This window comes from Procambarus clarkii, chromosome 15 (genome assembly GCF_040958095.1).
Source record: "Procambarus clarkii isolate CNS0578487 chromosome 15, FALCON_Pclarkii_2.0, whole genome shotgun sequence".
NCBI classification, from domain to species: Eukaryota; Metazoa; Arthropoda; class Malacostraca; order Decapoda; family Cambaridae; genus Procambarus; species Procambarus clarkii.
In genome coordinates, this window is record NC_091164.1 from 8,964,482 (window position 1) to 8,991,981 (window position 27,500).

Below are 27,500 nucleotides of genomic sequence, written 5' to 3' on the forward strand. Positions count from 1 at the left end.
ACCTGCGCAGGTTCACCGGCAGACATGATAGTTAGTGAGTGCCGCAGGCAGACAATAGTTGATTTGCTGACCAATACTCACACGCACGCACGCCCCCTTCTACCTCCTACACACACACACAGACAATAGGTTGAGAGTCAGTACATTAGACAACGAAGGGTTAGAAAGGCGGAGTCCAAGAGTTAACAGATCGGTCTTGCAGGCACAAAAACAGTAACTACACACAAACACACACACACACAGCAACTAACCCCCACTCCAACCACTATCCCTCTCACCAGCATTCACCACCACCAGCACCAACTAACCCCCCACCCCCCACTCCGATACACAAACACACAACCATTACAACCACAACCCCAGCACAACCTCATCTCAACCAGCCCCCCAGAGTCACCACCAACAAGCTTCCCCCCACACCACCACTACCCCTACAAAAACCACAATTACCATTACCATTACAGAAGGGGTAACAGGCAGAAGCTGCAGGCATACTGTCCCCCTTAACTCTGTGTTTCATCACCACCCGCTGTAATTGGCTGTGTTGGCTGTTGTATTGGTTTCTCCTATTTTACACCCGCGCGAGGGGAGAGAGAAAGAGAGAGAGAGAGAGAGAGAGAGAGAGAGAGAGAGAGAGAGAGAGAGAGAGAGAGAGAGAGAGAGAGAGAGAGAGAGAGAGTGAGAAATAGAGAGAGATTGGTCGCGTGACTCAAGGAGAACGGGAAGACGGAATGGATAGAGGAGATAAGTGCCAAAAGAGGGAAGGGAAGAGAGAGATAAGTGAAGAGAGGAATGGAGAAGAGGGGGAAAGGAGATATAAGCGATGAAGCCCTAGAAGATGAGGGAAGATGAGATAGGAGACGAGACTGTGAGTGGAACAGAGAAAGGGAGAGTAAGAATGTCAGTGTTACCACAGGAATTGAAAGAAGAGGAGAGACTAGCATAAAGAGATGGCATAATGGGGAAATCAGTAACGATCGCGAAGGGGAAATCGGAGGAAAGGGGAAAAGAATAGGCCAGAGACTGAAGGGAAGACAGAAAGGGAAAAGATCCCCAATTTTCTTTACCTGTTTACCCTACTCTTCCTCTGGTTCTCTACTCTCTCTCTTTCTACCCTCCGCTCTATCGCAACTCTCTCCCCTCGTCTCTTCGCTTTCCGCAGCTCTGTTCTTCTCCCCCTTCCTGTTCTCCTTGTTTATTAACCGTTCTCTTTACCTTCTTCACTGATCCATTGTTTGTCGCCCTATTCTACCCTCGACTCTAAGGCACTTAGTTTGCTGAACTGAGAGGAAAAACGAAGCAAAAGTTCGAATACACAAACTCACTCACTCTCTCTCTCTCTCTCTCTCTCTCTCTCTCTCTCTCTCTCTCTCTCTCTCTCTCTCTCTCTCTCTCTCTGTCTTCTCTCTCTGCCTCACCTTTCCTATCCATTTTTTTGGTCTTCCCCTATCCTTCGCCCTCTCCTCTTCCCCTCCCATTTCCTCTCACCTTCTCTCCTCCTTCCTTCTCCTGCCTCTCTCAGCCACACACTGCAGTCCAAAGACCATCGCCAATATAAATATGAAATATTCCCGTGGGTGAACGGAGTCCGTCCGATAGTCTGTCTCTGTTGGAGTTGCTAGTTTTTCCTTCTTTGGGGTGAGAGGAAGTGTAGATTGCTCTCTTCCCCTCTGTTGGGGCACGAGAGAGAGGGGTATTGTGCCCCTTCTCCTCTGTTGGGGCACAAGTGGAGTATGCCTTCTCCTTTTTCACTCTCTACATCCTACGAGTGATTTTACTTTGAGGTTTATGGGTTTCTATAACTTTCGTTTTGAGTCTCTTGCATCTAGTGATTGCAAGCAGAAAAGAAGGGAGATACTGAGGGAAAAAAGAAGAGAGGCAAGAGGGAGGAAGGTAGAGAGAGAGAGAGAGAGAGAGAGAGAGAGAGAGAGAGAGAGAGAGAGAGAGAGAGAGAGAGAGAGAGAGAGAGAGAGAGAGAGAGAGAGAGAGAGAGAGAGAGAGAGAGTTGGAAAGATTGCCTAATATATCTAGCTTCCACATCTAAGAACTCTTGTTTCATTTGTCTTTAACAATCAATCTTCAACTTTGTCGATACCTTTCGGTGCCTTTCGATACCCATATTATATATATATATATATATATATATATATATATATATATATATATATATATATATATATATATATATATATATATATATATACTTTCAACTTAGCAGTTTCCACTACTTTGAATAATCTTAAGTTCAACATACAACTTGTATATGCACTTACAATAAACATCCAGCATTTTTGACAAAAATATCTTACGAAATTTTGCAGAATTTTGAAATAAAGACATAAATACATTTTTGATGTTAATCTTTCACATGTAATTAATTTTTTTTATGATGATCTAATTCCATGGTTTTTATTCTCCCTGTGTCATGAAAAGGAAGACAAATATTTGCGACCCCCTTCTCATTTAATTCATTATCTAGCGCGAAAACATGTCATTTGGGTCTAATAAGCGGAATCTATTATTCATTCCTACTGTATCAAAATTCATTGTTTACTTACTGGCAACTCAGGTTAAGTATGATGTTAAATGTCGCCATCTAGAAAGATTCTGGTGACAGTAGCATCACCGTCGTGGAGCTGGGAGAGAAAATAATGCATGTTTGAGTATGAATATATGCATGTACGTATGCATGAAATTACATATGTGTGTGTTTGAATATACGTATGCACGAATGTTTGTATGTATAGATGGAAGTATGTCTGTATGTATAGTTCGAAGTATACTTGTATATTACATTCTGACAGTCCAGTTTACTGTTTCTATGTCATATTCTCTCTTTGACTTTCTCCTCTAGTTCCAGTCTTTACGACTGATTTAATCTGCTCACAAGTCTCCCTTTCCCTCTGTTCTCTGCTTGATTGATTGTCCTTATCAATTCTGAATTTGAGCTCCTGTTTGATCTTTAGTTTGCTTAACTATATTTCATATTTATGTGCATGCCGCCATATCTAATTGGCAATTTCGTGCTAAAGCTAGCTGGTAGTTTCTTGGTATGGCTAATTGGTTTTTTCTTGGTAAGGCTAATTAGTAGTTTATTGGTATGGGTAATTGGTACTTTCCTGCTGTATCAAGCTGGGATTATCGTTCTATGGCTAATTGGTAGTTTCTAGGTGTTTATGGTTATTTCTGTCTATATGATTCTGTCTAAATTGTCTTTTGCTGTAATATGAGTTACCTTCTATTTGTCGACTTGTATCACTGCCTGTTTGTCTGGGTCAATTTCTTTCTCACTCTGTCTGTATCTCACAATATCTATCTGGGTGTTTAAATGTCTATCTATGTATGTTTCTATGTGGATCTGTGTCCGCGCCGCCAAGCATTGATTCAACACTAAATAGTGACTGCAGTGACCTTCTCGCCAGCTGTGGGGGGGGGGGGAAGGTCAAAGGTCACTTGGCTACTTAATTATTTAATGTTCGGCGCTTTCAGGGGTGATAGTTAGTTGCGCATGTTTGGACAACAATGCAGTTCGTTAGAGCTTCTGCCCTGTGTACTTTGTCCAGTTGATGTGGCTGGCGTCGTTTGTGTGGATGCAGTGGTTGATGTGGTTGAAGTGGTTGATGTGGTTGAAGTGACTGGAGTGGTTAGTGTGGCTAAATTGGTTGGTCTGTCTGGTGTGATTGGTGAAGCTGTAATTGGTTGATGTAATTGGCGTGATGGAGTGGTTGTTGTTCCTTGAAGGGTTTTGCATAGTTGGGTGTTCCGGGAAGTTGGCAAACACAGTAACGAGAGGTTCCTCAAGTTTAAGTATTGTAAAATATCAATAATTTTCAATTTATACGGGTTTCTACGTTATATATTGCCAGGAGTTTATGTCAATTTTATTTTACATAAAGTGAAAACTTGTAGACCTTGCGACCTCCATAACTGAAGGAATTTATACCAAATTTTGCAAGGGATTATGAACTAAACCAGAGCGTCGTAGTTTTACGTAACAAAGTCTTGAATAAGACAACATAAAACTAACTCATCTTCCAATATGACAACATAAAACTAACTCATCTTCTAATATTACAAGATAAAACAACTCATCCTCCAATAAGACCACATAAAAACAACTCATCCTCCACTAAGACTACATAAAAACGACTCATCCTCCCATAAGACCACATAAAAACAACTCATCCTCCATTAAGACAACTTAAAAACGACTCATCCTCCCATAAGACCACATAAAAACAACTCATCCTCCAATAAGCCCACATAAAAACAACTCATCCTCCAATAAGACCACATAAAAACAACTCATCCTCCAATAAGGCCACATAAAAACAACTCATCCTCCAATAAGACCACATAAAAACAACTCTTCCTCCAATAAGACAACATAAAAACAACTCATCCTCCAATAAGACCACATAAAAACAACTCTTCCTCCAATAAGACCACATAAAAACAACTCATCCTCCAATAAGAGCACATAAAAACAACTCATCCTTCAATAAGCCAACATAAAATAGTTTATCCTCCAATTGGACATAATACAGCCAAGTATTACGAGGGATTTGTGGGGATTTGTGAGGAATGTGAGAGAGAGAGTTGCTGGATTCCTCAAAATATATTATTTTTGATACCTACCGAGCATTAACAGAAGAGTTAGTAACTCCATACTAACAGAAACAGATGTGATTTACACTGTATCAGTATTATGCATTAACAGTAACGGGTGTACAAATCCACAACGGTCGATATCTGGGTTCATGGGTTACTAACCCTTGTGGATTTGTTCATTTGATACATCACGTTATTGTGATTTCTGTGTATAGTGTAGTGACGGGTGTATTTACAATACATCCGTTTTTCCCGTTAACATAAACTGTTGTACATACAGTGCATTTTTTGTTTCATTTTTCACTGGCATGGCTAGTTTACACTCCAAAAAGCAATTATTATCATTCATTTCATCAGTTGTAACTCCTGATGCCAACGGATATACGCACAATTCATTATTTTTTACGCAAACAAAAGTTGGTATATACACAGCACTGCATATTAACACAGTAACAAACATCGGGTGAATTCACTGCTATGCATCCGAGAATTATCATTCGTCTCCCTGGAATATATGGGACCAATAAAGGCAGGATGAATTCCAGGTGCGTAATAACATTTCCAATAAAATGGGAATTTGGGCGAGCACCTTGGAGTTCAATAAAGATGTTTGCCTCGAGAAATGTTCTGAGTATTAGTGATTTTAATAAATTTTTATTGCATAATGAATGCTCCATAGTATCATGTTACAAATGTATTTTATGTAAATAAAATTGATTTTGAAAAATTTCCGAAATACGCCGGAATAATAGCTTACAATCCTGTAAGCTATTTAGGATTTCAGTGTCCCATTAGGATGGGAAAGTGGGTATGATGTTGGGTTTTGAGACATGATCATATCCGAATGAAAGATCATGACATGGGTAAAGGATCATGTCAGGGACGAAAGATCATGTTATGAACGAAGCATCATGTCATTCTCTGACATGACTATGATCATAAACTAGAAGAAAATATTTTATTATTTGATTACATTAATATAATTTAGTTTTCTCCAAAATAAAAAGAAAAAAAAACACACTCATAGACTGGTTAATGAGGGAAAGTTGTGTCATCGGGTTTAAAACCTTCATTAAAACGCCTTTTACAAAATTGTAAATTAAAACATGTATCCTATTTGATGCAGTAAGTCGTAACCTCATGAAATATATATTATTTAAAATGTACAGTTAATTAAGACTTTTGAGTTAAGTATTCACTCTTTTCCAGTAAAGGTTTCCAGTACTTTATGGCACTTTACAACTTAACACTTAACAACTTAATCTCGTAAATAATAATCTTGCAAATGAATTGCAACTAACAAAATATTCCTCAATAAATGATATGAATCTCTGCATTATTACAAATAAATTAAATAAACGCGCTGTTTTAACTTGTAAACTTCATAGTTCATTTTATACGCGACGCAAAAAAGTACATGTAATATTAACTTGAATATTATACTTTTTATTTAAAAAAGTACATATATATATATATAAATTTAAGAGTTTTCAGAAAATAATTTCAGCATCCAAAACCTCGTTAACTATGCAATTAAAAACATAAATAGAATGCTTAATTACTATGTTATAACTAGGAAGTAAGGATTTTTCCCAATCTTTATTGTCCTCTCTCTCTCTTTCTCGCTCTCTCGCTTTCGCTCTCTCGCTTTCGCTCTCTCGCTTTCGCTCTCTCTCTCGCTGTCTCTCTTAGAAACAGAAACTCTCACCTTTCTGTCTCCTCCATCAGAAGCACTTACTATCTCTCCCTCCAACAAAAGCACTCTGTATTTCTCCCAAAAGAAACAACAACTCTCTATCTCCTGCCAACAGAATACTCGCTCTCTAGAATCATATTGACTATGTCCCCACTAACAGAAGCATTCACTCTTTATCTCCTCCATCAGAAGCACCAACTCTTTTTCTCACCCCAACAAAAACACTCTCAATCTGCCCCCCAACACCTGCACTCACTCCAAATCTCTTTCTCTGTCTCTCTCTCTCTCTCTCTCTCTCTCTCTCTCTCTCTCTCTCTCTCTTTCTCTCTCTCTCTCTCTCACTCTCTCTCTCTTTCTCCCTCTTCCTCCCAGCAGAAGCACTCAATATCTCTGACCTATTCCATCAGATACATCAAGATGTCCTCGCCGTATCTCAACAACATGATCATCGTGGGTTGCATCTTGACTTACACCTCAGTCATCCTGCTGGGCTTGGACTCGGAGCTGACGAGTGAGACCAGCTTCCCCTACATCTGTACCGCCAGAGCCTGGGTTCTCATGGCTGGCTTCTCCTTGGCCTTCGGTTCCATGTTCTCCAAGACCTGGCGGGTTCATTCCATCTTCACCGATGTTCAGCTCAATAAGAAGGTGAGATGGGGAAGGAAGAGCCCCCCAGACGTGGATGGATGGGTCGTTGGGTGGGTAGATTTGATGGATGGGTGAGTGGATACGGTGGGATTGATGAAGGGATGAATCAGTGGATGGAGATTGATCGGTGGGGGAATTTATGAATGTCAGTCATTGATTAGGGATAGATGTATGGGTGATTGATGTAGATATATGGATGAACGAGATTGGATATGCGTGGAGTGGAATGGATGGTACTGGATACTGAGAAAAGATGAAAGAATGTATAATATGGAAGATGGTTGGATAGATGGGATAATTAAATAGTGTGGATGAAAGAATTGATGAGGCATGATACAGTTTCTACTATTTTATGTATTTTTTTCTTAACTGCATGTAATTTACTTATTTATGATTAATATTTAGGAGTGTAAATAATATTCCTATAAAATATTTTGTTTCATTGTCGACAGAGAAGAAATATACTCCCCCATTCCATCTCCTACTGTTCCTTTCCACGTCTCTCTACCTCCCAATAACCATCCCCTCTCATACCATTTAGTTTCTTTCTGATGTTCCCTTCCTCTTTCATTCCCCAATACGTTTATTACCAGCATCCCTTATCTGTTGTCTTCCTTTTTCCCTACCTTGTCCTCCCTCCCCTCTCACACCGTTATTTCCCTACGGTCTTCCACTACATTATGTCCCTTCTCGTTTCCTTTTCTCTGATTTTCTCCCCGCTCACGTCTCCATTATCAACATCCCCCCAACCAATTCCAGTCATTCGCTCCCAATTCCATCCTTCCCCTCTCCCAATTCCACCCCTCACTCCTCCCCATTCCGCCCCTTTACCCGTCTCAACTACACCGTAAACCTCCTCCCCCTCGAAGGTAACAAGGAGGTAAACTTAGGAATATTTATAGGTGAGAGAACTTGAGGTAGAAGCTTGAGAGGACGGTGTTTACAATGTTTCCAAGGCTGTATGTTTGTCCTTTTTGTTATGCTCTTTTGTTTTTGTCCTGTATGGAACGACGGAGGAAAGAACTGAAGAAAATAAACATGGAGAGGGGAGAGAGGAGGAAAGGGATGGAAGGAAGGAGAAAGATAGATAGATCTATTCACTATAGCGTTCAGGTGCCTAAATATATATTTATTTAAACATGAATAATAATTAGAGTTGTCATTGAATTACAGGTAACTCATTACAAAAATACTACAGCTGCGACACGGAGTGACAATGTATTTATATTTATATAACATTATGTATTTAACATATCAAAAGTGTATACATATCGAGCATAGATAGCAAAAAAAAGGCACGAACACAAAGGAGAAATGAAAAAAATGTACTTATGTCAAAAAGTAGTTATATGAAAGGAAAACTTTTCTATAGCGACATTGTTTGATGCCGAGAGAGAGAGAGAGAGAGAGAGAGAGAGAGAGAGAGAGAGAGAGAGAGAGAGAAAGAGAGAGAGAGAGAGAGAGAGAGAGAGAGAGAAGCGTGGATGAGAAGAGCAACATGTCTTCCCTCAAGCTCTATAAATCATTCACACCGGCGCTGTGCTCACCTTACTAACAGCTTTGTAATGACATGTTTTCACCGGTCTTCCCAACGGTTCCTACTGGTCTACTGTTGCTGCTCCTGCTGCATTTGCTGCTACTGTTGCATCTTCTGCTGTTACTTTGAATTCTCCTGCTACAGCTGATGCTGTTGCTAGTGCATCTGTTGCAACTACCGCTTCTACTACTCCCCCCCCCCATATAATCCTGCTGTAGAAGCAATATAATTGAGGCAGTTTGGTTTACCTTACCAATCTCTGTACACTGGTGAGTGTAAACCAGCTCGGCTTTGTGTCGGGGGCGACATGTGAGCATTGTTGCTGGCCGCGGTATACCCTCTGCATGCTGCAACACAGCGAATACCTCCTCCTCCTCCTCATTATTGTATCACACCATTTGCCATTTGCAGACAATGCACTACTATCGCGGAGCATTATTGTTCTTGTTACGTGCAGCTGCCGTGCCCTCGTGAGGCACGGCAGCTGCACGTGCAGAGACATATACTTCCTCGAAGTTTATGTTTCTGCTGTAAAAGCTCCAGTTTTCTGATCAACAAACTACCTTCAGCATTAGCTTTTATATGCACGAACTACCTATAGCTTTATATTCTCTATGTACAAACTACCAAGAACATTAGTTAACTATGTACATGTAACATAAAGTTCCTTGCTGTTGATAGCTGTCTGAGTCGTAAGAAAATAAGTAGAATTAGAACTGTTGAAGGATTGTTGGTTCATACTCGGTCATCCCTATTTATATCCAACCAAACTCAGTTATATATATATATATATATATATATATATATATATATATATATATATATATATATATATATATATATATTTCACACCCCCATGTGTGAAATGCATAGTCTTCTTATGGGTATTAATTTAGCTAATAACTGGCTCCATGAACCTACCAACCTATTCCCAGATCAGTATATTCCCGGGTCAACACCTCTAGGGGGGTCATAATTAGCAGCCATGGATGTAACTCATCCGTATCTACGTTTTATTTGCCTGGTAAACCTTTTAGGCGTCTCTGATCATCCGTTTCTCTGGTAATCCAGCATCCATAATGTCGGGAGAATCAGTGTGAAGAGAATCTCATTGAATGGGACGTGTAAGATGGAGGGAGAGAGGGAGGGAGAGAGAGAGGGAGAGAGGGAGGGAGAGAGGGAGGGAGAGAGGGAGGGAGGAGACTAATTCTTACTCTTATCCACAACATCACCAACAAAATATAATTAAGAATGATAGCTAATAAACAGAAATGGCAAACCCAAATATTCCCACACGTCTTCATAAAGTACTTGCAAACATACTAAAGTACAGGAAGAAAAAGAAGCAGAAAGAGAGAGAGAGAAACAGAAAATATGATAAAAAGAAAAAGACGAATAATTGAAACAGATTTCCCATTCAAACAATACCACCTTTCTGGAAATTTTTCCCCGTTTTGTCTATTGAGTACGGAAGAAAAATCCATTTTCACCCCCTCCCCCCCAAACAAAAACAACATCCCCCCCCCTTTTTCTTTACCTCAGCAGTCGTGGATATTCACACCGAGGGCGCTGCTAGCTGATTTGCGTAATTGAAAACGGCACTCGATCCATATCGCGCCTAACTCAATGCGTGTTAAGAGGAGGAATGGGGACGATGGGTGACACATTTACCGGCCCATTTGGCTAATGAAAGCAGATGCGCTTGTCGTGTCTGCTGGCGGGTGTGGGGGCAGACCCTACGACGGGAAGCTCTATACAGATTGTTCGGCGTTCGACTCCTTCTTACCCGACGAGGTGGGGGGCGCATTGAGAAGGGTGAGGGGGGGGGTGGGAAGGGGAGGGTGAAGAGGGTTCTGGCGGAAAAGGGAGTAGGTTACTGTGAGGCGAAAGGGATGGAAATATTTGAAGATGGAGGGACGGGTTTAAGAGGCGATGGATAGAGTGTTTGGAGTGAGAGGAGGTTATAGGAAGAGAAAGGGAGGGGGGGGGGGAATATGGTGGAGTGAGGAAATAGGGAGAGAGGTGAAAGGGGGTTAGATAGGGAAAGAAGAAATGATTGTTATATGGTAAGTGGGAGGGAAGATGAGGTGCAGAGAGTGAGAGGGAAGGATGTGATAGGAGAAAAAAGGGGTTTCATAAGGAGCAAAGGGATAGAGGAATAGGCAGAATGAGATGCGAGGTGTTATAAGATCAGAGCGGGGGGAGAGGAGTTTGTAGAGAAATGAGGGAGAGTGGATAGAAAAAGAAAGGTACTTGAATTAGAGAAGTAGAAAGGGATGTTTTGAGGAGCGAGGTGGAGTGTGCAGTTTTGGGGAAGAGCGGTGGATGGTGAAAGGAACCTTTGGAACCAGGATTGAAAGGGTGAGTCTGACATGATTCGGGATTGAAAGGGTGAAGAGGTGCTGGTATTTTAAGTGACAATTCCGGCCATTTGAATATTTTCTCGCAAGTTTTCTATTATTAAAGGAACTATTTTCTCCCATTATGACGAGTATATGCACACCTATTTGCACTTGCAAGGGGATTTTTCAGCTCCTGGGCTCCGCCTTCGGTTCAATCTATTGTCATCCAACACGTCATCTCCTCTAATGCGTCGAATTTTATACACGACTCGGCCAAACCGCTGAAATTCCGACACATTAGTAAAACTTAAAGCACTTTGATATTGATTTTCCTATACATCGAACTCGGTAGGTTAGGTGGGTTGCTTGGGTGTGTACGTTTCTGCCGAGGCAAAACAGTTGCATTTTTTACGGAGTCAGTCTCACTTATGATTGGTCAGTTACGTGTTATAAAAAGCCTAGCTTTTCCTTACTGAGGCCTCTCTCTCACACAGGTGTGTATCTTAGACCACGTCGTGGTACAGGGAGTTAAGGTGAGCGCTTGGAAGTACCCTGGTCGCTGGTTCGAATCCCCTCATTGCTCCAGTGAATTTTCTAATCGTGATCCTGTTTTATCTTTGAGTTTTTATCTTAGATCGGTTAGTGTATTCAGTCGCTTACAGCCAGCCTCTAATTGTCCCTCCGAGTCAATCCTATTCAATCTTAATCACTTCCCAGTCAATCCTCTTCAATCTTAATCACTCTCAATTACTTCCTGTCACTCCCAGTCATGCCTTGACACTCCCAGCTGCTGCCAGTCGTTTTTAGCTGCTATCAGTCAATCCTGTTCGCTTACTGCAACTTTCAGCAGTCAACTCTAGTTACTTACAGTACTTGTCACTCATTCCTGGTCAGTCATAGCCACTCAGCCATTTCCAGTCGATTTATGTTGTAAACTCTCAGTAACTTCCAGTCACTTTCAGTCACTCCTGGCCTCTCAAAGTCGTTTTCAGTCGTTCTTAGTTTCATTCCAGTTACTTCCAGTGCCTTCGAGTCAGTCCCGGACCCTTCCAGTCACCATACCAGTCGCTACCAGTCGTTGTCAGTCGTTCCCAGTCGCAGCAAGTTATACCATATCACATCCAAAAAATCGCTGCTGTCGTTCTAAGTAGCCTTCGCAGTCCATCTTTGCTCTGTTTATCTTTCTTATTGTATATGTTTCTCATTGGTTAGGTTTCTCACTGTTTATGTTTCTGACTTTTTATCATCTTCCATTTCTCACTTTCCCCTTCTCTTCCCTTTTATTGTCCACTCTTCAGAGTTCATCACTTCTCCTTGATTTCCCCTTGTTCACTGTTTTATTCCCCCTTTCCAAGTTGGTCCTTCGTTTTCCCCTTTGTCTCTTGCATATTGCCTTTCTCTCCTTGCGTACTCTGTAGTTTCTCTTTCCCCCCTTCTCTATTAATTCGGAAATTCGTGATTTATCGCTATTTTCCTGCTGGAAATTTTATAGACATTATTTTCCAGTTTCTCTAACACGGTCCAACTCTCAATATGGTTCGCGGACTCTACTGACAAATTTTCAAATGTCAAGAAAATGGGTTGTAGCGATTAATTGGTTTCAACTGTGTACTGTAGTGTAATTGTTGGTCACAGTAGGCCCTATTAGGGGAAGTGCATCTGGCCAATTGGGATGCAATCCGTGCGGTCACCTCTCCAGTTATTGAGGTGACCAAATTGAGGTAAAACTGACAGACCAAGTTAGTGGTGGTACCTTATTCAGTGGGTTAAACGAGTCTAATAAAATTAAAATAAATAATAAGGCAGCAGCAGCTATTGCAGTAAATGCAGCAGTAGTTACAGCAGGAGAAGCAGCAGCAGACACAGTTATTGAAATAACAGTGTTGCAGCAGTAGCAACAATAGCACCAGCAGTAGCAGTAACAACATCTTCAACTTGTGTGTGTGTATATATATATATATATATATATATATAGGGGGGTACCACCACTGGTGTAATTATAGGGACCCACAGCCTCAGAGAAGGGAACACAGAGCACTCAGGGAAAAACTTGACATTTAACTCTGAATACGAAAGAGTGTTCACTTCTCCTACCACCCCCTTTTTTTTTTTTATTATGATGTACACTTTATTATGCAAGGTTATACAGTTACATATCTGATTTTATACAAAAAATGAACATTAAGAGGACACAAGAAAAAGTTCGCTTCCTAGAGGCTGTAGATTTCCTCGAACTCCTCCGACGCCGGGCAGGAACCGAGGATGCAGCGGGCATTTCCCCTCTGGATCGCGACACTGAGGCGCTGAAAGAGAAAACTTGCTGCTCTAGGGAATAATGTATGAATAATGAGGCTATCACCTCATTATTGTCCGGTCGTGATGGTCAAGTGGATTAAGGCGTCTTGTACATACCAGTTGCGTTGCTTCTGGGAGTATGGGTTCGAGTCACTTCTGGGGTGTGAGTTTTCAGTTATATATATATATATATATATATATATATATATATATATATATATATATATATATATATATATATATATATATATATATTTATATATATATATATATATATATATATATACACTATATACATATCATATATATATCCGCCATTTTCGTATAGTCTATTATTACCCTGCATGACCTCGTCAAAATCCCTCAGGGATTTAATAGGATGCCACAAAGTTTGCTACACTGAAATCCCTCGGCATGGCGTTAATCCCTCGGTAGGCAATCCTGTCCGATGAAATGAGTTTAAAATCCTATTGAAAATTAAATCCCGTGATCACTCATACGTATGTTCTGTTAAAATGAACGTATGAGCGATGTTCAATTATTTTTCTAATGCTTCCTGTAATCCAACAATATACGATAGTTTTCGTCGCATTCGAAATGGAATGCATTTTAAGTAAGAATTTAGTTTTAATGTAATATGGTGTTTTTATTGATTTTCATGTAGCCTATATTTTTGTGTTTTTATAATAGTCTTTGTGTTTAAATGTTTTTTGTTCTTTCAATCGTTTTTTTTCTTCATTGTCGTTTTAAATATCTATAAATGTTTGCTCTCTCTGTCTACTTCCTTCTCTGTCTTTCTTACTCCTTCTCACTACCTTCTTTTTTCCTTCCCTTCTTCCCTCTTTCTTTCTCTTTCCCTCTACTTTTTCTCCTATTCTTTCGCTCTCCCACTCTTACATCCTATCTCCATCCCTCTCTCCTCCATTTCTCTCTCTCTGCCTCTATTCCTCCGTCCCCTCCCTCGCTCTTTGTGCTTTCTTCTCCTCCTCCTCAAAGTCGTCTCTCATCTTTATCTTTCTCCTTGTTTATTCACGCTCCGTTCTTGCGAATATCGAATTGTTAACTACCTTTCGCCTTTTCCTCATCCTCCTCCTTGTTTGCTTTCTTCTTCCCTTTATCTTCACCCTCATCTTCTCCTTCTTCTTCCTTCCCCTCTTCTTCTTGCTTTCGCTTATTCCCTTATGCACTTTCTCCTATTAGTGTTATTTATTCTCTTTTTTTGCTATCCTCATCCTATTTCCCCTCTTCTTTGTGTCAGCTATTCTCTTAAATTTGTCTTTCTTGGTTTTCGTATGGTTGCTATTATTACATTTTTTTCTCCTTTCTATGTTTTTGATGTGTTCCCACTTTCTTACTGACACAGGTGGGATTATTTTCCTTTATTATTGTTTTAATTTTCTGTTTAGCGTTATGTAGTTTGCTGTTACTTGTTCTTGTTCTCATTTACTTCATTTCTCTTCTGGTTTCGTGTTTTTTTTCCCTTCTTCTGGTTGTTTATTTCCTTTTTCTCTAAAGCCACATGCTTGCTTTCTGTAATATTTTTGTAATCGTGAGAACGTCATCTCTTTCGGGTACTGAAGGCCTTAATTTTATGCAGCTTTGTTTGTGTGTGTGTGTGTGTGTGTGTGTGTGTGCGTGTGTGTGTGTGTGTGTGTGTGTGTGTGTGTGTGTGTGTGTGTGTGTGTGTGTGAGAGTGTGTGTGTGCATGTGTGTGTATATGTGTGTGTCCTCGTGTGTGTGTGTGTGTGTGTTTATGTGTGTGTTTTAACATGTGATGAAGAACATATGTCGGACTTTGTACTCCAAATTTAGGCAATTAATATATAAAACCCGTGAACCCAAACCGAAAACATTTAAACCAGTGTTAAAACAAGACAAATCATATTATCCCACTGTTGCTATCACCGGCCAACGTAACCAAACATTATCTCGCCAAATACAGATCAAGAACGCAATCTAACACCATAATTCTTTCGACTTCCCCCCCTCCTCTTCTTCCCCGGCGTTTCCTCTCTGGTTGGCGATGCTCCTGCGCAGGTAATCAAGGACTCTCAGCTCTTCCTGGTGGTGTTCGTGCTGCTCTGTGTCGACGTGGCCATTATGACTACTTGGCAGATCGTCGATCCCTTCTACAGGGAGACGAAGAAACTAACGCCCTACGTAAGTATTTTATTGTCGCCCATACAAATGGTTTTGAATGCGGTTTGATTGGTTTTTTAAGGACTGGTTGTTGAATGAAGTTTTAAAGCCCTCCCTTATCATAGATCGTAACTGGATTTCACTAGAGTTGAAGCATGATAATTGGTGTGACTGAATTTGAGTTTGTCCTATATAATGGCTGTTGGATATTCGTAAGTTTTTTTATGGATTTAGGATTTATGGATTTAAGATTTTTGGGGGCATATATTTCTCGTTAACTGTCAATTTTCCTAATTTCGCTTCCATCAATATTGATCTCTTGTCTTAGTACCTCTCTCTCTCTCTCCCTCTCCCTCTCTCTCTCTCCCTCTCCCTCTCTCTCTCTCCCTCTCCCTCTCCCTCTCTCTCTCCCTCTCTCTCTCTCCTACCCATTCCATCACGCTTCTTTTCCACCATAAAGCCCAATTACCCAATAATCCGTCCAATGTATCTGTGTTTTGCTACCAACGATAACAACACAGGTAGTTAAACTCACCGATTCGTTGTGTAACATCTTAATGGCCCTGGTAATTATAGGGCGTGTCGGAGAGGAGGGGAAGAAGAGGGGATGGGGCTTCCTCGACCTTAGCAGTGGTGTAGAGGGAAGAGGGGAAGGTTTCCTTTACCCTAGCCTGGGTGTAGAGAGGCGGGAGAGGGCTTGTTTGAAGCTAGCATTGGTGTATAGAGGAAAAGATGGGCTTCCTTTGATTCTATTTTTGATGTGTGTGTGTGTGTGTGTGTGTGTGTGTGTGTGTGTGTGTGTGTGTGTGTGTGTGTGTGTGTGCGTGTGTGTGTGTGTGTGTAGATATGTGTATGTGTGCATAATGTGGGCACTCACCTAGATGTTCTCTAGGTGAGTGAAGGTTGGGGTCTTACAGGAGCAATATAAAGTTGAAGAATAACATCAGAGCTTTACTATATTATAGATTTTATGCCCTACTAATAACAGTTCACTGATCCCTCTCACAGAAGGAATTGGTGGTTCCAGCAAACACTGACTCACGGATGAAACTATCTCCCACAGATGCGAGGAGACATTCTTGTCATACCAGAGAACGAGTACTGCAAGAGTCAGAAGATCTCCGTGTTTATAGGCTGTATATATGCGTATAAAGGTCTACTCATGGTGAGTATATCTACTCATGTCCACTCAAGATAATTTGACTCATTTGGAGTGAATGCTCACGGTATCTAATTAGATACCTCCCATGGTAAATATCCTCCCATGGTGAGTATATCTACAGTTTCATCCAGGTTCTGTAGAAGACAGTGGTAGAATTCTTGATGGACTTGGAATAGACTTCTTGATAGACTGGGAGGTAAGTGCTTTTTGAGAGAAATGGTGGAAAACTTCTTAGTAAATTTGGGGTTAGATTTTGAGGGACTCATTAATAACTTAAATAACCAGTTTGTGAGACCGTGAAATGACTCGTGGTAATACAATCTGCTGTAAACTTTGTGATATTTTGAGATTCTGAAGTTCATTTTGAGTTTATTATTTTGGTTTATTCTAGTTTACATTGGTTTGCTCTTTTGTGTATTTGGGTTCAGTCTGTGGAAGGTGATTAATTGGGGGATATAACTTTATTGCATGATGCATGATGCATTAAACTGCTGTTTTTAAATTTGGTTTCATTGTTGACTTAGAATTTCACATAGACTGTTACTATGATACTGAACTTTATGGTATATATATTTTTAGAAGTAAATTGGTACTGTGAGACAGAATTTGGCGTATATATTGTTACTCTGTTATACAGAATTTGAAGAATATTGGCAATGTGTAATTGGACTGTTGGTATGTGATAGATCGTTAGATCGCAACCGATATTTAGAGTGATATTTCCTCTGTGGCAGAAACATTGAGTGATAGCATTTCCTGTGGCATTTTCTGCGTGTTCCAGAGTTGACAGAAGCCACGAATGAACACACGCACACACACAGACACACACACACACACACACACACACACACACACACACACACACACACACACACACACACACACACACACACAGGACCTCGCAGCCGAATGGACATCGCACGAGAGTGTTAGTCCTAAGGGCCAGGGTTCGATTCCCTTCGCGGAGGAAATATGGGAATATTCCCGTAAAGGAGATATAATAAAGAAAATAGGTTGGCAATCGGTACATTAGACAATCAACGATTAGAAAAGCGGAATCCAAGAACTAACAGCTCGATATCCTGCAGGCAAAAATAGTAGATCCAAACATTAAAAACGCACAAGCACACACACGCACACACGAATACACACAAACGCACACACGAATACACACACACGCACACATGAATACACACACACGCACACACGAATACACACACACGCACACACGAATACACACACACGCACACACGAATACACACACACGCACACACGAATACACACACACGCACACACGAATACACACTCACTCACGAACATAAACGGACACGAAAGAAAAACCCAAGCTCCATCATCAATGCTCAGAATAATTTCTCAACACCTGTGCTCAATATCAGTAATCCTACTGAGCTAAAGGTTCACTATTTACACACAAATCTCTCTGTATAATAAATTAAACATCCCCTCCACTTTGAAAGAGAAAATCTGATCTGGATAAAAATATGATCAAGGGTAAAAATTCACGAGGAAATTAGGATAAATTTTCCCCCATTAAACGGCCCGTAAAGATATAACAAATTCTTGAGAACCTGTAAAGAAAATAAATGGCACACGAAACATAGATTTTTAATAAAAAAATGCTCTTAAGTGTAGTTAAGAGAGCGAACACTTAAATTTATAAACCTATAAGTATAGCCTGGGGTTATAAAATATTGAAAACATTGCATATAAGCGAATGTCTGAAACGAAAATATTCTTTGATTACGAAAAATACAGGAAATCACGCGAATATGACTACAGCGTATGAAAGAAAATAGAAAACGGAGTGGAAAGAAAAGGCAATATTTACAGATATTGAAATTTGCAGAAGCACATAAATAGATTCACATGCGCATGTGTACACACACACACACACACAAGAAAGGCCAGAAAGAGAAGGGTGGGCAGACTGCATATTTTTGGATTGTCAGAAAGCCTTTGATACAGTGCCACACAAGAGGCTAGTGCGAAAGTTGGAGATGCAGGCTGGAGTGAGAGGGAAGGTACTCCGGTGGATAGAGGAATACCTAAGCAACAGGAGACAACGAGTCTGTGTGAGGGGTGAGGTCTCAGATTGGCGAGACGTCACAAGTGGAGTCCCGCAGGGGTCAGTCCTTGGACCTATACTGTTTCTGGTATATGTAAATGATCTCCCAGAGGGTATAGATTCGTTCCTCTCAATGTTTGCCGACGATGCAAAAATTATGAGGAGGATTGAAACAGAGGATGATAGTAGGAGGCTACAAGATGACCTGGATAGACTGAGTGAATGGTCCAACAAATGGCTGTTGAAGTTCAACCCGAGTAAATGCAAAGTAATGAAACTAGGAAGTGGAAACAGGAGGCCAGGCACAGGATACAGAATAGGAGATGAAGTACTTAATGAAACAGACAGAGAGAAAGATCTAGGAGTTGATATCACACCAAACCTGTCTCCTGAAGCCCACATAAAGAGAATAACGTCTGCGGCATATGCGAGGCTGGCTAACATCAGAACGGCGTTCAGGAACCTGTGTAAGGAATCATTCAGAATCTTGTACACCACATATGTAAGACCAATCCTGGAGTATGCGGCCCCAGCATGGAGCCCGTACCTTGTCAAGCACAAGACGAAGCTGGAAAAAGTCCAAAGGTATGCTACTAGACTAGTCCCAGAACTAAGAGGCATGAGTTATGAGGAAAGGCTGCGGGAAATGCACCTCACGACACTGGAAGACAGAAGAGTAAGGGGGGACATGATCACAACCTACAAAATCCTCAGGGGAATCGACCGGGTAAACAAGGATGAACTATTCAACACTGGTGGGACGCGAACAAGGGGACACAGGTGGAAACTGAGTACCCAAATGAGCCACAGAGACGTTAGAAAGAACTTTTTCAGTGTCAGAGTAGTTAGTAAATGGAATGCATTAGGAAGTGATGTGGTGGAGGCTGACTCCATACACAGTTTCAAATGTAGATATGATAGAGCCCAATAGGCTCAGGAATCTGTACACCAGTTGATTGACGGTTGAGAGGCGGGACCAAAGAGCCAGAGCTCAACCCCCGCAAGCACAATTAGGTGAGTACAATTAGGTGAGTACACACACACACACACACACACACACACACACACACACACACACACACACACACACACACACACACACACACACACACACACACAGGTGTGTGTGTGTGTGTCAGACTGTGTGCTTTTCAGAGTAGTTAACAGATAGAATGCATTAGGCAGTGATATGATGGAGGCTGACTCCATACACAAATGTAGATATGATAGAGCCCAGTAGGCTCAGGAATCTGTACACCAGTTGACTGACAGTTGAGAGGCGGGACCAAAGAGCCAGAGCTCAACCCCCGCAAGCACAATCAGGTGAGAACACCAGCAGGTTCCCGGTAAGCATGACAACAATATGAATAGGTCCAAAGTCAACCTAGCATATCCCCCCTTTTCTCTCCCTGACTTCTCAACTCTCACCAGTCTGGCCTTTGTGTCTTCCCTCCCGACAGGTGTTCGGATGCTTCTTGGCGTGGGAGACGCGCCTGGTCAGCATTCCAGCGCTCAACGACTCCAAGTACATCGGGATGAGTGTGTACAATGTGGTGATCATGTGTGTCATCGGCGCCCCCATCTCCTACATCCTGAGTGACGAGCAGGATGCCTCCTACCTCATCATCTCCGTCTTCATCCTCTTCTGCACCACCGGAACTCTATGCCTCGTCTTCGTGCCTAAGGTATAGTCTCAAGGAGCTGCTTAAGGTGCTACTCGTCAACAAAGCAGGAGAGCGGAGGGTTGAAGTGACAAGGAGGACATTTTTTGGATGGGGGTTCAAGGTAGACGGACAAGGTTCAAGTTACGGGGGCCTCGTAGCCTGGTGGATAGCGCGCAGGACTCGTAATTCTGTGGCGCGGGTTCGATTCCCGCACGAGGCAGAAACAAATGGGCAAAGTTTCTTTCACCCTGAATGCCCCTGTTACCTAGCAGTAAATAGGTACCTGGGAGTTAGTCAGCTGTCACGGGCTGCTTCCTGGGGGTGGAGGCCTGGTCGAGGACCGGGCCGCGGGGACACTAAAGCCCCGAAATCATCTCAAGATAACCTCAAGATAGACAGCTGTGGATAGAGGTCAGGACATGACTATACTATCCTCTCTATATTAGAGTGGATAGTATAGTCAAGACTATAGTTACTGGTGGAGGAATGTGGTGATATGTGTGAGGTCTGGATGGGTTGTGTGTGTGTGTGTAGTCGTGGTGCCTGGAATGATACTTGAAGTGGCGGGGGGGGGGGTAAGTCTTGTTGACTTGTCTGTCATTAAGTCTTATAATTGGATTTTTGTGTCAGGTGTAGCTTAGGGCCTCAGGCGAGTGTGTGTGTGTGTGTGTAATTACCTAAGTGTAATTACCTAAGTGTAGTTAAAGGATAAGAGCTACGCTCGTGGTGTCCCGTCTTCCCAGCACTCTTTGTCATATAACGCTTTGAAACTACTGACGGTCTTGGCCTCCACCACCTTCTCACCTAACTTGTTCCAACCGTCTACCACTCTGTGGTAGACGTGTGTGTGTGTGTGTGTGTGTGTGTGTGTGTGTGTGTGTGTGTGTGTGTGTGTGCGCGTGGTGTTTGAGTGTGTGAGTATGTGTGTGTGTGTGTGTGTGTGTGTGTGTGTGTGTGTGTGTGTGTGTGTGTGTGTGTGTGTGTGTGTGTGTGTGTGTGTGTGCGTGTGTGTGTGGCAAAAAAACAACAACAACAGTTGATTAACAATTGAGATGCGGACCCAAAGAGCCAGAGCTCAACCCCCACAAGCACAACTAGGTGAGTACAACTAGGATAGTACACACACACATAAGCACACATTAACAGAAGCGTTAAAGTGAATGTAAACAGGTATACCAGCTTCTTCCTGGCAAGGCTATGCAGTTTAATCCATTGATCTAGAATGAATAGAGAAATGAATGAAGTCATTAACGAAAGAAAAATGAATCGCACGCAATAATAATACAATAATTGATAAATAAAACTGGAGTAAGAAACACAAAAGTAATACTGCCCGAAAACATTGCAATTACGGCGCAATAAAAATTTAAATTATGCAATTATTTTTATTAGCATCTATAAAAATATTAATAACAATTCCAGATAATAGAATTAAATGCTAATTACCTCAGCATTACTTTTTGGAGGCAAGATTAATGGAAAGAGTTTTATTTTTTGATAACATGTCTAGAATGTCCCCACGGGCATTCAAGAAGAGTGGGGGATCTAATCTTGAAATTTTGGAGTCTGCGGTTGAATTACCTTAATTCAAAGCGTTGGCCTATTCATATCTAATTATATTCGTCGAGATTAAAAGTGCAATCATGAATGAATGCCTCCTGATTTGGGGATTCATATTCAGCGACACAGATAGTAGGTTTTTATTTTTATTAGTAATTTGGAGCAATGTGGACAACAAACTTTGGAAGCTACGACTGGCTCTGTTAAGTGACACACACACACACACACACACACACACACACACACACACACACACACACACACACACACACACACACACGAATGGAAGGCTTTAGGAAGTGATGTGGTGGAGGCTCACTCTATACACAGTTTCAAATGTCGATATGACAGAGCTCATAAGGCTTAAGAACCGGTAGATTGACAGGCGGTTGACAGGCGGGTTAAAAGAGCGGAAGATCAACCCCCCACAAGTACAGCTAGGTGAGTACAACTAGGTGAGCACAAGCATAATTGTTATCGTGAAAATCATTCAAAATCCTTTAATCATTCCTTTTTCCATTGCCCTAATCATCTTTATAACCGTTGGCTTCAATCGTGGATAGAAGGGGAGAAGATGAAGGAAAGAGCAGAGGAGAAGGGGAGAGAAGAGGGTAAAGAGGGGTTAGAGAGAAGAGGAGAAAAGGAAAAGAGGGAAAAGTTAATGAAGATAGCGAAAGGAATAAGTTCCATTGCTTTCGAGCTTAAAGCTGACAGTCCAAACTTGAAGTCTGCAGTATTTCAAGCTTTGCTAAAAGATGGTTACAGAAGACAGAAGGAAAGGAGGAAGGAAGGGAAGGAGAAAAGAAGAAGTAAAAGACAGTGGCAGTAAGGGATTGAGAGTGAGAGGAAATCGTATTAAAAATAATAATTTTATATAAAACTTTTTAACCAAATACCTTAAAATAACAGTACGCTGCAGGGGGAATTACAAAATACATAAAACCATTAATAAACATACAATATAGAGCGTGTATTACTCTACACACTGATAAGAAAAACTGCTATTTTTCCTAGTTACTGCTTTTGTAGTTTTCATAGCTACTGATTTTGTAGTTACTGACTGTAACAAATGACTGACATTTGGAACCTAAATCATTTCTTTTCTCCTGAATTTCCATTTCAGATACAAAATTGGGACATTTTTCCCCAAATGCATTCAACTTATATTACAGCCTCATAGTACAGTTATTTTCAATCTCAACTCACAATCGGGGGATCTCGGGTTCGACTCCCGGGACGGACAGAAGAGGATGACTGCCTTTGCTTTCACCTGATGCCACTGTTCACCTAGCAGTAAATCGGTATATCAGATAGTTAGGCAACTATTATGGGGATTGCATCATGGGAAGGGTCAGTAGTTCGACCATACGGAGGACCTCAATACACGTCTAAAGCCTACATATATATACACACACCCAGGCCTCCTGTCCCCGACAAGAGCAGTACATGCCTCCAGTATTTTGTTATTTTCTGATAGTATTTGTCAAATGTTATTCAAACATTTCAAGAATAAATCCCCCTGACTGTAAATCCCATGGTTGTAAATCTGCTGTTCTAAATCCCCTAGTTTTAAATCTTTTGTCTGTAGACCAACCGGCTGTAAATCTCCAGGCTGTAAATCCCCTAACTGCAAATCGCCTGGTTATAAATCTACTGGCTGTAAATCCCCCTGGCTGAAAATCACCTGGCTGTAAATCTCCAGTCTGCCAATCATAAAGTTGTGAATTCACTGGCTGTAAATCTAAGGGCAATAAATATTCTGGCTTTAAATCAGCAGACTGTAAATCAGAGCCTTTATTGACAACGGACAAAATTAAAGGCTCTGGCACCGCCTGTTGACTTTATTACACACACACGAGACATTGAGTTAACCGAGCAGTAGGACTGATCGCTGATGCAGTGATTTACTTCAAAAATAGTACAACCAGCATGAAGCTGCTGATGACTGAGCGTCTTACGTTGTGGGTGCCACCGGTAGGTTGCTCACGAAGTTAGTTCAGGTGGTCAACCTTGAGAATATAGGCGTTGTACAGAACATTAAATACCAATATCAATCAAAATAGAAGGTCTCAAGAATTTAGATATCAGTCTTCTCGTGCGTCTCTCTCTCTCTCTCTCTCTCTCTCTCTCTCTCTCTCTCTCTCTCTCTCTCTCTCTCTCTCTCTCTCTCACTCATAAATAAAGGAAGCCTGTGAACCGGTCTGACGTTAACTACCACTCCTGAAAGCAATTAAACCCAGGTGGTGAGGTTACTTGTGTCTCCTGGTTGGAAATTCAGGATGACTCGACAAAACTGCACTAATTTGTGTTGACAGGCAAGTGGTTAGTTGGTCCAGGGTGGGTGTGTGTGTGTGTGTGTGTGTGTGTGTGTGTGTGTGTGTGTGTGTGTGTGTGTGTGTGTGTGTGTGTGTATACTCACCTAGTTGTGTGCTAGTGTATGTGTGTTAATCTTATTTATTGCAAAAAAGCAATCCAATTCATTGCAATATATCTAAATATTATATATATATATATATATATATATATATATATATATATATATATATATATATATATATATATATATATATATATATATATATATATATATATATATAAAATATATATATATATAATATATGTATTATATATATATATATATATATATATATATATATATATATATCTTATCAAGATCTGCAAGAAAATCACATGCAAAGCTCTATACGAAGTTTGGAACTTATGACATTGGACGCGAAGTTTTAAATTAGATTTGGAGCTTGGCTGAAACGGATCACTGGAGGGGGATTGACGTTCATTATGGACGTGTTGACGTGCATAATGGACGTGTTGACGTGCATAATGGACGTGTTCATGGTCCCAGTTGACGTTGAGAATTTTAATGATATTGAAACGTGGCGCGTTAAGACCGCAGACTTTCACAGCTGTCTGCGTTAATAATGCCCCTGGTTTCACTTTTCATACTCTAGGGTTCTTGTTTAGATCACTTATGAAAAGTTTATATTTTTAAGTTATAAGGGCTTAGATAAGGCAAACAGTGTCCAACGATCAGCGAGTATTTTGGGAGTATTCTGTCCAACGTGCATTGGGAGTACATGGGCTGGAGACCGTTGCAATTGCACTCCCTCAATATTCCTTTCTCCTCCCCTCTCTCCTCGAAACGTCCACCTTCTTTACTTTATCTTTCCTTCCTTCCTTTACGTCCTTGCTTCCTTCCTCCTGATCTCTCTTTCCGACAGATCTCCTTCTTACTTCTCACTCACCCTTGTTCTATTCCCCTCTTCCCTTTTTTTTTTTGTTCATCGTCTCAAATATTTTGCATCTTCTTTCTTCCCACTTTATCAAATCCAATTCTCGTTTATTTCTTTTTCTAAGGTGAATCTTGCTTTCTGTCTCTTTCTTCTATCTCTAATTCTCTCTCTCATTCTCCTTCCCTCCCTCATTCCCTCTCTCTCTCTCATTTCCTCCCTCCCTCCCTCCCTCCCCCTCCTCCACTTCCCCCTTTGCTAATTTGTCCCAATTTTTGTCCCGCGATGTAATTGGGTTACTATCGATCACCAATAACAGCAGATTTTGGACAAAGATTGAAGGCAGTGGTGGTGAGGGAGGGAGGATGGGTTGAAGGTAGATAGGGAGAGAGAGAGGGAGGGAGGGAGATGTGAGGTAGAGAAGTGAGGTAGCTGGTGGCAAGAATAGAGAAATGCTGGTTGTAGGGATGTCGGTCAAAAGGATTAGATCAGTTTTTGGAACTGATTTGGAACAAAATAATTGTATTCTGTCGTGTTTACTCACCTAGTTGTGCCTGCAGGGTCGAGCATCTGTTCTTAAGCTCCGCCTTTCGATCATCATTAGTTCAGTGCACAGACTCGATCTTTTTTCACTCGTATTGATTGGTCAAGGAATTCACGTGGAATCATTTGAGTTTCAGGAGCAACAACACCTATAGGCAATCTCTGGTTAAGTTCTGTGTAACCAGTGGGTGGGTGATTTCATGGGGCATAGTTCATAGTGACTTACAGCTTGAGGACCATTCAGTTTGCCTAATTTTCCAGGTTCCTATTTTCTGTTAGGTGAACAGTAGCAGCAAATGAAAAGATACGTTGGTCAAACGAAGAAACAAATGCTGGATAGAAGCTGATCATATATATATATATATATATATATATATATATATATATATATATATATATATATATATATATATATATATATATATTATTAAATATGACCGATTTATAATATATGTCTACAGGAAAGACTGCTACCAAAATATACTAATATATATATATTATATATATATATATATATATATATATATATATATATATATATATATATATATATATATATATATATATATATATATATATATATATACACGATGACCATATATCCAATCGTTCAGTCTGATCTATGTACTCATACTCAAAACACATTGTATGCATATTTATTGCATATTCTCTAAATATGCAAATATTCAATATTCTGCAAATCTAATTATTATATTCCCAATGCATATCGTATACGTATGTTGTACCTTTTATCTACATATGCACAATTTTCATTTAAAGCATATATCTCTCACATATGGCTGTGGAAAAGAATGAAATGTTTTAAATATGTGTTTTGTTGTGCTTCCAGCTTTGAGCAGCAGTCAATCTCTCTCTCTCTCTCTCCCTCTCTCTCTCTCTCTCTCTGTCTCTCTCTCTCTCTCTCTCTCTCTCTCTCTCTCTCTCTCTCTCTCTTTCTCTCTCTGTGTCTCTCTCTCTTTCTCTCTGAATTCATCCCTCGCAATGGGCATATTATCTTACACTCTACGCTCTCATCCCTAGAGGTCGTTACCTCCTCGACTTACAGTAATCAGACAACTAAAGTGCATATCATCTTGCAACATGATTCAGTCTGCAATAATAATAAATAATAAATAATAATGATAATAATAATAATCCTTATATTGAATTTTTGAAAAATTTGATCTGCTATATATCGACTTTAATTAGTTTCTTCTTATTAATATAGGTTTTAATTATTAATATACGTATGATAATAATAATAATTACCTATTATTTTGGTTAATTTACAGGATTTAATTACAAACGTGTGTGAACTGTTTGATATGGAAAAAAAATTATTTTATTTGCATTCAATGTAGTTGATGTATGTCCATGTGGTCACCCAATCAGTTACCTGCCAATTCCAAGCCGTGCTTAACCTGACACAAAGACAAGCATCATCCTCGCCGTAGGTAGATTGACGCCGGCTAAGCAGCCTGTTTTCTTGATTGGCCACTCCGTAAGAAATCCAATCTCCTACATGACTCAGAAACGAACCCAACCAAGCCATCCAGCCTTCCGAGTCCGATGCATAGAAAACGGAGATATTTGTGAGCAGTGATTTTTATAATAGGTTGTATTTGTTACGTTGGGTATTACAGCGTACACAAAAATGCGACCTGATAGTTGTAAAGACGGGTGGTGCTATAAGCAGTGGTGTAATGTTCTTGGTCTACAAGATCTAAGGAGGAGGAGGAGGAGGAAGAAGTGGGAAAGAGATTTAAGGAAGGAGGAGGAGGAAAATAAATAAGTAAAAGAAGCAGGTGAAGGAAAAAAAGCATGTAAAAAGAGATGAAAGTTTTAAAAAAAGTGAAGGACACGCCCCCTTCCCTACAGCACGAGTCTTCAGAAGCACGTAAAGTGCGCTGAAAAGCACGTGCCTAGTTGAATCATTAGTTCATACAGCCATCTCCCTCCTTCCCCCTGT

The 27,500-nt window shown here is 40.7% G+C and overlaps 2 protein-coding genes across 5 annotated transcripts in view; one reads left to right on the plus strand and one right to left on the minus strand.

The window, feature by feature from the left end:
- Positions 1-27,500, minus strand: part of LOC138364892 (uncharacterized) — a 425,505-nt gene that overhangs the window by 275,008 nt on the left and 122,997 nt on the right. The gene's annotated exons all lie outside the window — the stretch shown is intronic.
- LOC138364891 (uncharacterized) overlaps positions 6,719-27,500 on the plus strand; it is a 49,998-nt gene continuing 29,216 nt past the window's right edge. The window contains exons 1-4 of the mRNA XM_069324945.1: positions 6,719-6,955; positions 15,167-15,289; positions 16,332-16,433; positions 19,977-20,201. Of these exons, the coding sequence (XP_069181046.1) occupies positions 6,725-6,955; positions 15,167-15,289; positions 16,332-16,433; positions 19,977-20,201 (681 nt within the window). The 5' untranslated portion in view covers positions 6,719-6,724. The remainder of the gene's footprint in view (positions 6,956-15,166; positions 15,290-16,331; positions 16,434-19,976; positions 20,202-27,500) is intronic.